Source organism: Apaloderma vittatum, unplaced genomic scaffold (assembly GCF_000703405.1).
Source record: "Apaloderma vittatum isolate BGI_N311 unplaced genomic scaffold, ASM70340v1 scaffold9023, whole genome shotgun sequence".
Taxonomy (NCBI): domain Eukaryota; kingdom Metazoa; phylum Chordata; class Aves; order Trogoniformes; family Trogonidae; genus Apaloderma; species Apaloderma vittatum.
The window spans coordinates 73338-89488 of record NW_009707532.1 but is presented as its reverse complement, the minus strand read 5'-3'; the positions used below and the strand labels follow the sequence as shown (position 1 = coordinate 89488).

The 16151-nt window shown below is 44.5% G+C and overlaps 1 protein-coding gene across 1 annotated transcript in view; it reads right to left on the bottom strand.

Annotated features, from left to right (window-relative positions):
- Nucleotides 1-16151, bottom strand: part of MEGF6 (multiple EGF-like-domains 6) — a gene marked incomplete at its 5' end in the record, with an annotated part of 83086 nt that overhangs the window by 30335 nt on the left and 36600 nt on the right. Inside the window, 9 exon segments of the mRNA XM_009866247.1 lie at nt 5612-5743; nt 6804-6929; nt 7357-7491; nt 8504-8638; nt 9413-9541; nt 9889-10017; nt 12334-12465; nt 14900-15052; nt 16024-16146. Coding sequence (XP_009864549.1) covers nt 5612-5743; nt 6804-6929; nt 7357-7491; nt 8504-8638; nt 9413-9541; nt 9889-10017; nt 12334-12465; nt 14900-15052; nt 16024-16146 — 1194 coding nt within the window.

Here is a 16151-nt window from a genome sequence, read left to right as displayed (position 1 = left end):
TGACTTCACAGGTCCTGCTTGACAGCACGGCGTGCGGGTCTGGAGTCGCTTATGTGCCCTTCTCCTCTGGGACTTCATCAGCCAGGAGCTCCCAGCTTCTCCATCTCCTTTTGAGGTCCTATCCTCTGTTTTCCTACAAATCCTCCCTTCTCTGGAAAGCTGGAGAAAACATGTAATGTGGTGGCTTCCTTCAGAAAGCTCTGAACTGAATGCCGCACGGGCTCTGCTTTGCAAAATTCAAGCGAAAGCATTACATCTAGGGGACAGATTAACAATTACATTTCCACAGCAGTTAACGTAAGGAGTTTTAAAAGATTTGCATGGTACTTACTATCTGAAGAAAGCAAGCACCACTTGAGAGTAAAAATAATTTCTTCCAGGATTATAGGAAAAATCAATTAAGAATGAGGCCAGTTGCCTAATTCACACTAGATATTTTGGACAGGCTGAAATAGAGAGATATACTTGGCTGAACACGATATTACAGGGACTGTACCACTGTTTGAAGGTCTTGCAAACTTCCCCTTAAATGAGTTACATCAACAAAGTGATTTTCAGGCAATCTGGAAAGAATCACAGAGGATAGAAAACAACGGCGATCCTAAAATGTTTCGAATGCATCCTCAAATGTATCTGGAAAAAAAATGGGTGGTTTTGTGCTGCTATATGAAATTTCAGAGTCCAGAGAATCTACGCAAGGAAAATAGCATTCCAGCGCAGTAAGAGGTGTGGGGGTCTCAGCTGAGCTTTAATCATAGAACCATAGAATTGTCAGGGTTGGAAGGGACCTTAAAGATCATCTAATTCCAACCCCCGTACCATGGCAGGGTTTTCTTCAAACCTACAGCATTTAGCCCAGAGCCAAGACCTTCGAGGTGATGGCAATGGGTCAGTACACTTCACAAAGGATTTTGCAGTCCACGACACACAGAATCTGCCCTCTGCTCGAGCAGGCTGCTGCAAACTCACACCAAGATACAGCCCCCACACCTGAGAACCTGAGCTGCCTGCCCAGGGGGAGAGCCCAACCTGCAGCAAAAGGCTGGAGATGCCTCAGGAGTTCTCCAGGAACAGTCAAGACCTCACCTCCACGGCAGCAGAACATGTCTAGGGAACAATTATGGCTCTCAATCTTGCACATACACACATACATATCCATTTTTTTATACATAGGTGTGTATATTTTGTGCGTGCAAAATTTAAGTGGGATAAAAAAGAGACTGAATGAAACAGAAAATCCATAGAACATGAGGGGTTGCCAGATGTTTTGTCAGTGGCAATGGCTTCACTGACTACCTTGCCAGAGAGGATTACAAAGAACTATTTGACTACTTTCTGTCTGCATTGATGCTGTTTTGAGAAAGGTCAAGAGTGAAAGAGAAGTGGAACTGGCAGCGCTTTCCCTGGAAGCTCGTCTTCCCAACTGACTGTCCTTCCACTCCCTCTGTGCCAACAGCAACAAGAGCTGCAAGATCAACTTTCATGGGTTTTTGTCTTAGGTCACTACTCCAGATTGTTTTGGCATTTCTGTGTGACTCTAGCTGTTAATTCTGCCTGCACTAGTGAGACTCTGGTAGCTACATCTGTGCTGCTGCAAGATTGCTAAATTAATAGATAAAATATTCATCTTATTTAACAACTTCAATATAATCAATAATAAGAGCATCTTAACTACGCAACCAAATGTTGGGTACCAAAATGTTTGCATAGAATCAAAAAGGAAATAGGCACACTAATTGGAAAGAAAAAAAAAAAAATCAAGTTGTATTAAATATAGAGACACTGCTTCTGTCTCAAGAAGCTCCTGAGCGACAAATTGATGAAGCCTGGGGAAACATTCCCTATGCCTGTTTTTACCCTCTTAAGGCATCTACTATTGACCTCTACTAGAGCTACATCAGTGGAGATCATGGGCTTCTGGTAAGACATGTGAAGCATTTCTATATGCCTGGCCTTACAAAAAAGATGTATGAAGAAAAAAAAGTGCAGACCTCAGACTGGATAAAGAAAACCAACATGGAACTTTTTATGCCACAAGTCAAATATACATCAATCCCACAACTCACACGAGGTCTTAACATTAAAAGTAACTGCTGAGGCCAAAACAAGTCTGAAAACAACTTTTCTGGAATCTAAATTAGGGAAACTACCTAACCCTGATGAAACCTGAGAGCCCTGCGACACGCTGGGCAGACCGGAGGCAGTACAGCCTGGAGGGAATTACCAGGAAAAAAAATAATTTCTTGGTTTTGCAAATTCCTCGTGTTGACAAAGTGGCGACTTACTCTGTTCGCAGTGCTTCCCGGTGAATCCTGGCTCGCAGAGACAGGAGCCAGTGACGGGATCACAGCTGCCGTCACCATTATTGCAGACACACTCCTTCTCGCAGCGCTGTCCCCACCGGCCGCTACTGCAGGCTGCCGAGTAAAATGGTATTTACAGTGAGAATCGAGATCGCCTAACGGATTGTTTTACATCTACATGAGAGAACAAAAAAGATGTGAAATGGCCTCTTAAGATACAGGAGCTTGGGATTAGCCTTTCAGCTGCAGCTGGGGGCACAAAGCAATGGAAATGAATATGATTTTTGCCGGGTTTTTTCCAGCTGAAAGTGGTCAGATCTTATGACATCCACAGAAAACTGACCACTCATAGCCAACCCATCTCAATCAATCTACAGCCATAAATGCGTAAGTTCACGGAAATAAAACATCAGCTATCGACTCGCTTAGGGAAAGTCTGCACAGCTGATGGGTACCACAAGACAGATTTGTGAGCATCCTCCATATTTCCTTCCAAATATTCAGAAACGCAACATGGATACACACAGATAAATCTCTCAGTCTTTGTTAAAGCCACGTGCTGCTTTCTATCTACAAACCACATAGCACCGGCATGCTCATGACAATCACAACACCCCCTTCCTTTCTTGTAAAGATAAAGAAGAAAGTGCCAATTAGGGCAACAGAATCCTGGTTTTGGAGTTGGGCATCTGCTTCATGCCCAGTCTGCAGGAGAGGGAAGAGCTGCCTTACTGAGACATCTCTGCAAAACGACTCTTCTCGTATTTTATCTTGCATAGAAAAAAAGCTTTTTCTTACCACAGTCACACAATTCATTAAACAGCCTAGAGAGTAATGGGAAATCTATCTAAATGGCTTTACACATTACCAGCTGGTTTGATTTTTAAAATATGCTTACTAGTGGAAACTTCAGATTCTCCTGGAGCTTCCTTCAGCACCGAGCCTGCAAAGCCAGTTTCAACTTACCGTTGCCAACACTGGCAATTACTTTGTATGGTTTTATGTGTCTAAGACCAAGTTTAGAAAGAGGTTTGTATTCTGTCGGCTTTTTCGAAGAGGGATCATAACAAATCAAACAGAAAAGATGTGAAACGGGAAAAGGAAAGAATCAAGCAGGATAGCTTAACATTTATGTGGTGTTTTCCAAAAAGGGCAAATCCGCACTCTTATGTAGCCATCACCACAGAGAGCAATGCTAAAGTCAACAGAAGACGGTTCTGCTCTTCCAGAGAACAAAATTTCTCCCAGTATTTATATTCACAAGTCAAGAAGTGACCTTAAGATGCCTGACTGTACACACCGCTCAGTTGTTGAGCAAAGCTCCCCTAAACAAAATGAAAAACTGAGAATTAATCTCGAAACTAATCTGTGCTGAAAATGAAAACCCAAACTGTCTGTCAGTCACAATTCTGACAGGACAGATGGCATTGGGCAAAGGGATCCATAGTGTTGAAATAAGAGCTTATATCAATACTTTGCGCTTCATCAGCCATCTATTTCAATACCTTGAACCTAGATAATTAAGGATTATAACCACCCGGTCTGTGAAAACCCACAAACACACGAGTTCAGAAGCAATAAGATTAGCAAAAGTATATTAAAAAAAATCCTGTAAGAGACTAAGAACAAACAGAGCCGGTTCTTACATTTGCAGTTAAGTCCCTGGCAGCTGCTGTGTGCCCTGTGGAAGGAAGACGCGTTTGACTTACGGTGTTTGCAGTCGTGGCCAGTCCAGCCGGGGGGACACATGCACTCTCCGGTGACATGGTGACACTGAGCATTGCTGCCACAGCTGCATAACAGCAGGCAGTTTTGTCCATAGTAACCATCGGGGCAGGCTGAAAACAGATGAGCAGAGGGCAATTTCACCCAGGTAAAAACTCAAGCATGGACTGATTTTTTTTGCAAGAAGCCAGCCATAGCTTGCCCCCCGAAACATGTATTAGCTGAACCCAGAAATCAAAACAGCGTGATGAAAGAAACACCTGCAATTCATATGCGAGGTGTCTGCGGATGAGTCCTGTAAAGTGGGAATAGCTGGAGTGACTTTTGAGGGCTTGTCCTGCGAGATCAATCAGAGGAGGGAAAAAAAGAGCACCGAGCAAAAATCTTCATCAGAAGAGGTTTTGTGACTAGCAAGGAGAAAGAATATGTCACCAGTGAGGTCTTGCACGAAGCAGTGCTGTCCTGGAGTGTCAGCACGACAGTCATGGCTAAGCAGCCTTTAATACCCCAGAGGTGGGTACAGAACCACGCCGTGGCAGCACAGGCCAGTTGCTTGAGTATATTCCCAAGGTCTCTGGTGGATTGGCAGAGACAGCGCCGATACTGCTCCTTCATCCCTCTGTACTCAGCACAGGTGAGGCCGCACCTTGAGTATTGTGTTCAGTTTTGGGCACCTCGGTATAGGAGAGATCTCGAGGTGTTGGAGCGAGTGCAGAGGAGGGCAACAAAGCTGGGGAAGGGCCTGGAGAACAGACCTTGTGAGGAGCGATTGAGGGAGCTGGGTCTGTTCAGTTGGACGAAGAGGAGGCTGAGGGGGGATCTCATCATGCTCTACAATTACTTGAAAGCACATTGTAGAGAGGTTGGTGCTGGTCTTGTCTCACAGGGAATTAGGGACAGAACCAGGGGGAATGGTTGCAAGTTGCAACAGGGCAAGTTTAGACTCGACATTAGGAAGAAATTCTTCATGGAAGAGTGGTCAGACCCTGGAACAGACTGCCTAGGGAGGGGGTTGAGTCGCCATCCCTGGATGTGTTTAAGTGTTGCTTAGATGGGGTGTTGGGTGAGATGATTTAGGGGTGAACTTGTAGTGTAGGGTTAATGGTTTGACTCTGATCCCAAGGGTCTTTTCCAACCTGAATTGTTCTATAATTCTATGATCCTCACTACTATTTAATCCTAAATTATATACACCAAGGACTGCTGCTGCAAACATAATCCAGGAGTGATGCCATACAGGCTAACTGGTCAGCACCTCCTGTCAAACAAGAAGATTACAATGCAAGTATCGAGGCTGTTAAACATTGTATTTCTAAGTACACATTGACATAAATCAAGTCTAATGATAATATCAATTTGGGATGCAGTTTAGCTGCTCATCTGCATTTATCTGTAATCTCCCTCTGTTAAATAACGTCAAATCCAACCTGAGGAATTCTTGAAGCTTAGGGGTATTTTATCTTGGATCAGCATGTCTAACATTAGGATCATCTCCCAGAATAGCACGAACGCAGAAATCAAACCCTAACGTGAATTTTCAAACTGACTTTCTCTTCACGGGAAAGGCCAAAGTGAGGACTTACACAAGGAGCAGGATGCCCCGGTGTAGCCGGGGGGACATTCGCAGGCTCCAGTTTCTCTGTTGCACTGGGCCCCGTTGGCACAGGGCTTGCAGGAGGACTGGCAGTCTGGTCCCCACCGATCCGCCGGGCAATCTAGGAAAAAAAGCACAGGGGATGTCCCCAGTGCCATTTACTGTATTGAGGTAGTTATAGATTTCTGCTGTTACCTTGAAGAATTTAAAAATAACAGTAAACCTAAGCTGGATCAAGGATTGTTGTACTATGTCTCCCGACCTACAGCGCTGTCACAGTAAACCTTCTGAGAGCCACCACGGCCCTGCACTGCAGCACACAAGAACACATCTAAAGACAGACCCAAAGGCTCTCTTCCAACTTCCATCATGGTGTGTCTGGTTTTTTTGTCTGGTTTCTGACACAGTAACGTCAGGAGCATTTGGACATATCTGAAAAATGAATTACTGCACTCAACAAAGGAAATCTGCCGACAGACGCAGGCGGAGAGGGCTGATGCTGTATTTTTGCTGGGCTGCGTGGGACTCAGGCTGGTCATCCAAGTCCAGAGGAATTCAGGGTGAAGCCCAGGCCTCCATACAGCTCCACCATCTCCATCAGGCTCCTGCTCTGTGGAGCAGTGAGCCACAACCCAGGTCCATGCAGGGCAGATGCTCCCCAGGTGGGCAATAACCAGAGCTCTGCAAGTGCAAGAGGGGCATCCCACAGCCCCTTGATAGCTCAACATCCCTGAGAATTTTTTCAACCCTTTACTTAACCACCACAATAATGCTCTCCTTTTTAATTCATTCCTCTGTTCCAGGTCCTTTGCTTGCTGGTGCTGCAATAGCTGTCTTTGGCCAAGGCCCTCCAACAGCTCCTGAGGCACAGTGTGTCCATATGGCAGCACAGTCCCAAGCTCTGCTCTGGGACTCAGAGCTGCTGCAATGCTCTGGTATCACTGCCCAACTTGTACAGACCCAGCCCAGAATACAAATTACTGCTATTAATTGAAGCATAGAGACCACACTCCCTCCTCTACCAGCAGTTCCATGTGGTGGATGTCATATGTTCTGCACCAAGACTTGCCCTTTCTACAAATGAACCCAATTGCATTGCAGCAGTTTTGGTGGGAAACAGAATAACTTACTGTATCTTCCAAAGCACGACACTCACGACACTATTCTAAAATCTAACACACCTTGCTCACACGTAGCACCAGTCTTCCCAGCTGGGCAAATACACTTCCCCGTCCTCGGATCGCACGGTTTTTCTCCACAGCTGCACCTCTGCCGGCAGTTCACCCCAAAGCTCCCAGGCTGACAAGCTGGTCAAAAGAAACCCAAAGGCACAATAAGTGTAAAGAAGCATTTCTGAAGACGTTAGGAGGCACCACCAGCAGCAATTTCAAACTGAGCTGTGCTGGTACCAAGCGATTGGTGTTAGCACCAGCATCTCAGCGGCTGGTTGTCTGTAATTACAGACAGAGCTCTAGAAAATCTGTGCCTGAAGTTTTAAAAGGAACTATAGCCACCTCGACAAAATGTTAGTTTTAGTGACTGGCCTCAGCCTTGTGCCTCGACCTCTGGAAGCGAAGCGATGCAGCAGTTGCCAGGCTCCCAAACTCAGTTTGGCTTCAGCAGGGAACTGCCAGCTCACAGTAAATGTGTCTTTTATGTACAACTTTTGTATCTGAACATAAAGCTTTCCCCTCCAAAGGCTACCTCCCAGGGAAGCAGGCAGTGAGTACCTACATAAATGGCATTTTTCTCCATGAAACCCTGGTGGACATGGATGCTTGCAGGCCCCTGTCTCGTGATCGCACAAAACATCAGTCGGACAGTCGCACCTCAGTTTGCAACCAGCCCCATAAAAGCCAGGCATGCACTCTGGAAAATGCAAGCAGACACAGAACACATATAAGAAAAAGCAAGGGTTGAGAAAATTGAACAAAAGTCATAACAGAACTTGGCAGAAATCTGCAGAAAAATCTGTTACAGTGTACATTTTAGAGATGGTGATAACAAAGAGTAAATACTTATTAAACACTTGCATGGATGTTTCAAAGAGGTTACTGCTTAAACACAACCCAGAAACAGAGCGTCAGAATACTTAAGGATATATTCAATTACAGGCATTGCAGAATTACTCTTCTTATCTGTCTGTACCTTCTGCTGCTCTCTGCCTTGGTGCAAAGCCAGTGCTGGGCGAGGGATGCTCTCCCCCAGAACTGAGCACGTTACCAAGAATGCTAAAAAGATATTAAATACCATCGCTATTATTCTCCACGAAACCCCGCAGAACCAGCGTCATAAATCCAACATGTTCCTGTCTGCCCAGAGAGGAATCTGAAGGGACAATCTTTATTGCATTACTCCATTACTGTCTGGAGAGGGCTACTGAGACATGCAAACATGAATGTGGAATACAATTCTCTTTGAACTACCCCCCAAAACTACAAAGAATAAGTTGAATTCAAAGACCTGCAAATCCGAAGGAAAAAACAGCATTACTGAAACCGATTACAAACAACCCTGCTGCCACAAAACACGGTTTTTGCGACTTATTTACTGTGGTAAAAGGAAAGAACAGAAGTGAAAACTCCCACAGTCTTCATTATAGAGGGTTGTATTAGAATTCTGTTTCTAGGTTTCTGTTGTCATTTGATCAGGCTAAAAACTCCTGTGTTCTTATGCTGTGCTCCCCTTGACGTTCCTGTAAGCCCTGTGACAACAGGCACTCATGCTGTGTGAAAAACAACATACAAAATAATTAGTAGAATATGAATATATTAGTAGCACCAGCAGCTGAACAAAGCAGACGCGGGGAGGGGGAAGAATAAGAAATAGCGTTAGGACAAGGGAATTAGCCAGACACATGGACTCTGGCTTTCTGTTATACCTTTCTGACATTTTTTGCCGTGATAGCCAGGCTTGCAGGTGCAAGTCCCGTTCTCGGCGCTGCATTCCAGCGTGTGCTCTTTCACGCACTGACACTCCTCCGAGCAGCCAGCTCCGAAAGCCCACCTGGGACAGGCTGCAGCCAGATGAAAAGGAATCATTAGCTCAGTAATTATGCACGAGTTATTCGAAATTGTGCACCGCTGCAAAAAGCAAAACATTCATTGTACTTCCAGCAAATACATCCACAGTCCTGTGACAGTGCTTATTAATGTGTGGGCGTGTAAAATATAGTTTACATGACTTCTTCGTAAAGTAATTCATTTAATTTCAAGCAACATATGGCAAACCCAAGAACCAGAAACGTTTCAAAGCAAGCTCACCTAAATTTCTCAATGAAGTAATATACAAAACAAAAGCCTTCGCGAAACAAAAAATCAAAATCACACTATTTTTCAATCTTCCACTGATTTTACAAACAAAACCTCTAAGTGCAAAGAAATCTGACCATCTGGTTTACATTATTTTTGTTCTGACCCTTTTTATTCCCACTTAACATTTCACCCTGCCCCAGCCAGCCCTGCTCCTCAGCTCCCACCCCAACCGTGACTTTAACCTCACCAACAACCCTAATGTTAACCTGCCCATTCCAACCCAAACCTACCTATCCTCCTCATCTTTGGGCATCAGTACATCTCGGTCCTTACGGTAAAGATTAATTGCTAGAGGAGAAGATTAATGATGTTTTCAAGGCTTCCTGGGACGCGTCAAAAGTCGCATCCTCCTGCTACTCGCAACTCATCGCAGAACCCAAAGCCTTGCTCATTTTACGCATGATGGGGAAAGTTTTTAAGGTGGTTACGTTACGCATGTGTTCAATCAAAAGATCCAAATCATTACGGGGACTTACTGAGGTGGCAGAAGCGCCCATAGAGCCCGGGGTCACACAGGCAGGCTCCGTAGAGTCTGTGGCAAGAGCCGCTGTTGGCACAGTTGCAGGGTTTGTTGCAGTTCTTCCCAAAGAATCCTTTCGGGCAACCTTTGGAGTGTACAAACACAACAGGGCATCAGCTCCAAAACACAAACACCGAATCAGCTCTCTCTTAGTTGGCACGACAGAAATGCCCACGCCGGCTTTGTTGCTGACCTGGGGCTTGGCGCAGTCCACCCTTACGAGCCTCTTGCTTTCTCCCACCCCTTTTCCCTTTCCTTAGCATTTAAATCAAAACCACGCCGAGCCAAGTCTAGAGCGGGGCTCTAGAGCGTCTCATGCAACGAGACCGCTCTCCTTCAAGCCCTTAAGATTTACCACGTGCAATTGTGTCTAGACAGAAACAAGGGGGAAGAAGCGGGGAGGCCCGAGGCACCCGTCACCACCGGCCGTACCATCTTCGCAGAGCTCGCCGTGCACGCCGGGCGGGCAGCGGCACTGCCCCGTCGCGGGGTCGCAGGAGCCTCCGTTCTGGCACTTGCAAACGCCGGCACAGCCTGGGCCATATGTCCCCGGGGAGCAAGCTGCGGAGAAAGCAGGGAAGAGGAATGGGTCAGGAAATCATAGAATCCTTTCCCTCCGAGAGAAGTGAAGCAAAATGAGACGCCAGGAGCCAAACAAAGCAAGGAAAGAGTCCTTTTAGCCAAGCGGGCTCTAAACAAGGTCGTATTCTTTTTTATGAGGTAATAGAGACTCATCTAATACTAGGTCATTTTCAAAGGACATCTGAATTAAGCAATCTTACTTGTGTGACATATCCAAATTCTCCCTGCATATGCTTCCCTCTACATAATGCACAAGGCTCAAAAAACATCACCTGTGAAGTAGAAAGCTTAAAAATTGGAGCACAGATTTGAATATTTGGAGATAACTATTTTAGACTTTTTTTTTCCCTTTCCTTCGCAAATACTGTTATACAAAAAACCTGTGTTTTTCTGACATAATCTGTTAAATTCCCCAGATGATCACAGCAGAAATGGATCCACAACTGCACAGGACTCTTTCCTAAAGCCCCCATCGCTCTAGCACAAAACAATTGTGAAATGAAGCCTTGCGTCACTGTTTGCAGCCCGAGAGAGCTGAGTAAATACAGTTGCTGGAGTCATCCCACTTAACTGACATTTTACCAATATACATTAAGAAACATGACATTTCACATCAATTTCCATTCGGCTTCTTCGGTGCGTTACTGTGAAAGATGTCCCTGCCCAGGGCAGGGAGCTTGGACTAGATGATCCTTAAAGGTCCCTTCCAACCCAAACCATTCTGTGACTCTTACAGAAATTTAGTTCCAGTTTTCTCAACTGTTTAGCTTACCCTAAACCCATGAGCTATACTGTAGATTAAGAAAGCAAGTGAAAAGAGTAAAAGCAATCATATATGGCTAACTCATGCAGATTGTATATTGAATTTATCACTGTCGATGTCTACATCTTCAGACTGCAGGTTTGGCTCAGTAACTCAATCCCATTACAGTTCTTTAAACTCAAGAGGTGAATTCTACCAGATTACATGCGTGGATATCTACTGTAAATATAGAGCAAATATAGTTTTTTTTCTTTATGAAGTAAACTAAGGAATTTGTATCTTGTCTTGGAATGTTTATAATCTAGAGCACCATGAAGTCAGAATATCCTAACTTGATACCTTGAACCGTCTTGAGTAGAAATTTTCATTTAAATCCTCTTCATTCCTATTCTCACAGCTGTCTCCGGTGTTTACAAACCAAATACATGATCAGTCTCCCACAGTTAACTGCAGGTAGACTGTTGGTTTCAATTATTTGCTTTTTTTCTATACTTCTGCCCATTGATGACACCTCCTAAACAATCCTGATGGCGCTTAACCTGAAGATTGCTGTCTGCCAGCGCTAAGTCATAACTCTTCATCATCTATTTGCCTCATCAGTGACAGCACAGACTTTCTGAGTATGATGGGCCATCACGTCACGCACCATGAAACGGAGTGGCCCATCTCAAACATGCAGAGAGACTGTTGGGTGAAGTCTCAGACAAGCAACAAGTTTTGCTGAACTGCAGGTGACGAACAGCTCATCAAGAAGTGAACGGTACGTCAAGAAATCACTGCTCTATCTTTCCAGTTAGTTTTGACACATATTGCTGAATCAGAAAGATCATCTGTCAGGCAGCAGGCAGGAATAAGAAGAGTAGAAAGCTATTACAAAAAGGCATTGGCTAATTCAGAAAAAGAATTTTGAAAAATAAAATTTCCAATATGAAAACTTAACCATCTGAAGAAAATTATGTCAGTAATAGAAAGAATGATGATACAAAAAAAAAAAAAAAAAAAAAAGAGGCTCAAGTCTATCAACATGAGGATGGGAAAAAAATAAAAGGCAATGTAAAGAAAAAAAATCAAATTTAGGGTCTATGTCCATCTAAACCAGGCTGTCACACCACCTGCTGGGACAGACTTGTGGAAGTCAGTGAGGCGAGTTGTGCAGCAAAGCATGGTAGACAAGCCTTGGCACTTTTCAGCAGCAGAGTGGATAGGAATGAAGACGACTGCAAACGCTTCGGCACCGATACTGCTCTGCACCAGAGGGCAGAGACCTCGATGACCGAGGGTCCTGGTGTAGAGACCTCACTGACCGAGGGTTTTGCTGTAGACACCTTGCTGACCAAGGGTTCGGCTGCACACCGCAGCATCTCTCACGGTGTGCCACGTTACAATAACATTTTGATTTGCCTGTCAGGCAGTTGTGCTCCTCAGAGAGCTTCACAGATGAAAAGCACCACACTTTATTCCTATTTCCTACCTAATCTGCAGCGTCACAGCTCCAAGGCCAAGTCCCCACCTGGCAAACCCTCTGTACTCACTTTCGTTACAGATAATGCCCGTCCAGCCAGGCAAGCAAACACAGCCACTGCCTTCGCTGTTGCATCTGCCCCCATTCCGGCAATCCTCACAGCTCAAGCTACAGTCATTGCCAAAAGTGTTACCAAGGCAAACTGAAATGAAAAAAAAATAATTAAAAAATACATCAGGCTTAGTGAGCATCTGGACAAAAACTCTTACCTGACACCCCAGAGGCACAAGGGGAAAAAGGAACCTGCGTTAACACTGACAGCCCAAAGGAAAATAAAGTATTCTCGTTCATGTTGGCAGCGTTGCAAATATCACTGAGTCATCCCAAAAAAGACTGTCCCAAATGAAGATTTCCAAATTTCCTTCTTCAAATTTCAGAGTCTAAAAGGAAAGCTGGGACTTTAGCTGGAGCATACTCCTTTAAATGCTGTAATTGCCCATCAAGGATCACTTCGAACTATTTCTTAAGAGCAATTATGCTCCCTCCAGAAAAAGGGAATTTGAAGTTAATGCTTAGAAATATAAAGTACTTTTGGGGAGAGAATCTCCTTTTCTCCTTGCCAGGCTCTCCTCTTTGTCCTTCTATTGCAGCAGGTGAACGTGGTGCTGTTTAAGCACAGTGCAGTGATATTTCTAACGGCACAGTTTGGGTGTTATTCTGGGAAAACAAAGCATAATACACATTTATCACTTCCTTTTTTTTCTTCATGGATATGAACAAAGGGTTAGTTTGCACAGGAAACCTAACATGAAAATGTGTTCCTCCCTCACCTTCCCCACCCTCCCTTGCACCCGCACCCTCCCGTCCTCTCTTTGTGGGGTCTATTGAGAAAGGCACCGAACATAAATGTCACTCTCTGATAAAATATCTCTGTGACATTAAGATCCTCTCCACACGGGCAGTTTATAACCTTTGAGGCTTTATGGCTGTGGCTGGAGGCTTTTTGGAAGGGGATTTTGAACAGCACCTGAAAGCGAGCTGGCAGATTATTTCAGCCAACAATAAAGTCAGCAGCCGGGTTGCTTTTCACCAGTCATTTCTGTGCGAGGCCAGATCTCCTCTAGGTCTCAGCACCCAACTGTTCCTTTTTCTGAAGCTGAACAAATGCCCAAGCTTGGAACAGGTTACAAATTCATCGTTTAGGAGAAGAATAAAGATTACCATTAAAAACCGTCACACTTCTACATTAAAAAGTCCTAAAATCTATGGAAAATACTTAATTACTGACGCCAGCTTGTTGTTTAAAGTCGTGTTTTTCTAATGTAGATAGCAGCAGAAAAATATGTCTGAAAGCATAAGGAATAAATCAACAATAATTTCAAAAGAACTTACTAAACCACTAAAAGTTTCATTCCTCCATCACCTTTTCCTCACGTGCTGCAAAGCCTCAGCTTTAGAAACGCAGATGCTCAGCTAAGATTGATAATCCCCGAATTTATGTCACTAAACATAAATAAACCAGGCAATAAATATTTGATTGTGGTTTCTAGGCCTGATAACTTTGCCTGTGGTTATCTCATTTATCAGTTTCCCAACTGGTTATCAGCGCCGTTGAGTCCAGCTGGATGCTATGGGATTTGGGAGGTCTTAACAGTTTTGTTCATGAAAATAAGTTAATTTTTTATTAAAGTCAAGACCAGCTCCTGAGTTCTGCCTGTAGGGCACAGTTCTCGGATGAGTAATTACAGCTCATATAAAAATCACAGGACATACATAACAAAATTGAGAAATCTCATTCCTCCCTGGTGAGCCACCAGCACACGCTGCACTCATTGGAAAGCAAGCACAGGGTCTCGACTCATAACACTCTTTAAGCAATGAAGTTTTGATGTTCACGAGGAAAGTCTGAAGTCATGCAAAGCCCAGGTGGAGTGCAACGCTGCTTGTCAGCCTCTCCTGTGACTGTGTGTGCTCATGGGTTCCCTTTGCCACCGGTTGTGCCAAGTCCTCGCCCGGGATGAGTGTGGACGGCTCCGTGTTTTTCCCAGAGAACACAACCAAAGCATCAAAAGGGAACTGAATCTCCAGAGGGTCATCTTTCTCACCTCTTAAGCAACAAATCTTCCAACTATTATAAAGGTTTTGTAAAGAGGGACATGCACCTCGACACCCTCCTTTCCTAGTTCTAACAGAAAAAAAGCATCTTCCAAGAGCTGCTTCTCAGCAGAGCCAGCTTTGGAGGATTTGGGGCATTTGGCACAATCCTCTTGCACTCAGGTTGAAGATCTTTCTGTCTGTTGCCTTCAGGGTTTTGTGCAGACACCCTCTTTTCCCAAGAAGCCTCCCACCCCTTGCTTGCTGGGCTGCTCACTTTTCTCTTTGCCTCTCTCCGCATCCAGGCAGCAACAGCCACAACTGAGGAGCCTCCCTGTTCCCCAAACGTCCCATTTGAGATAGGACATGACATGATGTCTCCCCTCTGCTCCTGTGGAGGACAGGCAGAAGGAAGGATTAACCTCACTCCTCCTCATGGCTTACGACCGGCTGAGCCCAGCATTACTCTCGCCCCGAATCCTCTTTCTAAGACTATTTCCCACATTTTCTGCAACGGCTAAATGTGATGCTCGTTCACTCACCGACCCTGTGCACCAGGGTGAGCTCTCCTCGGGGGTCTTCCTCCTCATAGAGGGCGCCGAGTGTGTAGCGAAGGAGCTGGGGGGGACCTCTGAACTGCAGCCCTGGAGCCCCGGCAAAGCCCACCGCCTCCTCTGCATCCAGCTCCTCCCCACCTAGGGCTGACACACACATGTGCCATCAGGACCTGGCCCCAAGGCCTCCTCCGGGACACTTTCATTCACATCTTTTTCTCTTTTTTCATAATTATGCTGGTAGGTTTTCCAGCTTCACCCTTGTGCAGTCTGCACAGCAGTCACATCTGATTCCCCTTGTCATCTCTACTTATAAACAGCTCCTGCTATTCCAAAAAAAAGAAGAAAGGGCGGGGGAGAAAAAAAGAAAATCTTTCCCTTTTCTTTCTTCTGGAATTAAACTCCAGTCCTGGAGAATCCAAAAAAAAAAAATTAAATGAGAAATTTAATTTTCCCTCACTTGAAGCTCAAGGTTACTTTTAGTTAACAAAGGTCATTACTCCAGCTCATTTTGGAGATGATAAATATAGAGTGAGGCTGGTTGTCCAATTTATTTTCAGAAAAAATAAAATTTTAGCCTAAAAATGATGGGAAATCAGTTAGCTTGCTTTCTAGAGTTGGTTAAAATATCAAACTCTACCCAATGGTTAGCAGGTGCTAAATTTGATTATAAAGTTGCTAGGCTAAAGCCTGTGCTGCTTATGCTGGCAGAAATTCAGAATTACACCACTGACTTCAGTGGAAAACTTGCCTTGGTTCATATCAAAGTAGAATTTGGCTACCTTTTTAGTTTTTTTTTTCTCCCACAAGATATTAAACTTCATCAAACAGCACAGGAGAACTGTCAAAATAGTATTTATATCTAAAACATGAGGTTTAGGTTTTCAAACATGTCCAGGGGATTTAAGTGTTCATCTCACACTAATCTTTGGCAAAAGCCATTACTAGAGGATGAACTTGGGGCGCACGTGTTGCACGTAGCTCTACCCTGGCCACATTCAGAGATGGCTCAAACTGGGCTCCCAAATTTCTGTGAAAATCTCAAATGAATTCATACTCTCAATCAGTGGGAAGTACTTAAATGGCTTTCAAAATGTAAAAGTAAAATTTACCTATGCAGGACAATCTGTTAACACCAAGCCTGTAACCCTCCTTACACACACACTCGTACGACCCCAGCGAATTAACACAGAAATGGTCGCAGTTGCCATTGTCAAGACGACATTCATCCACGTCTAGA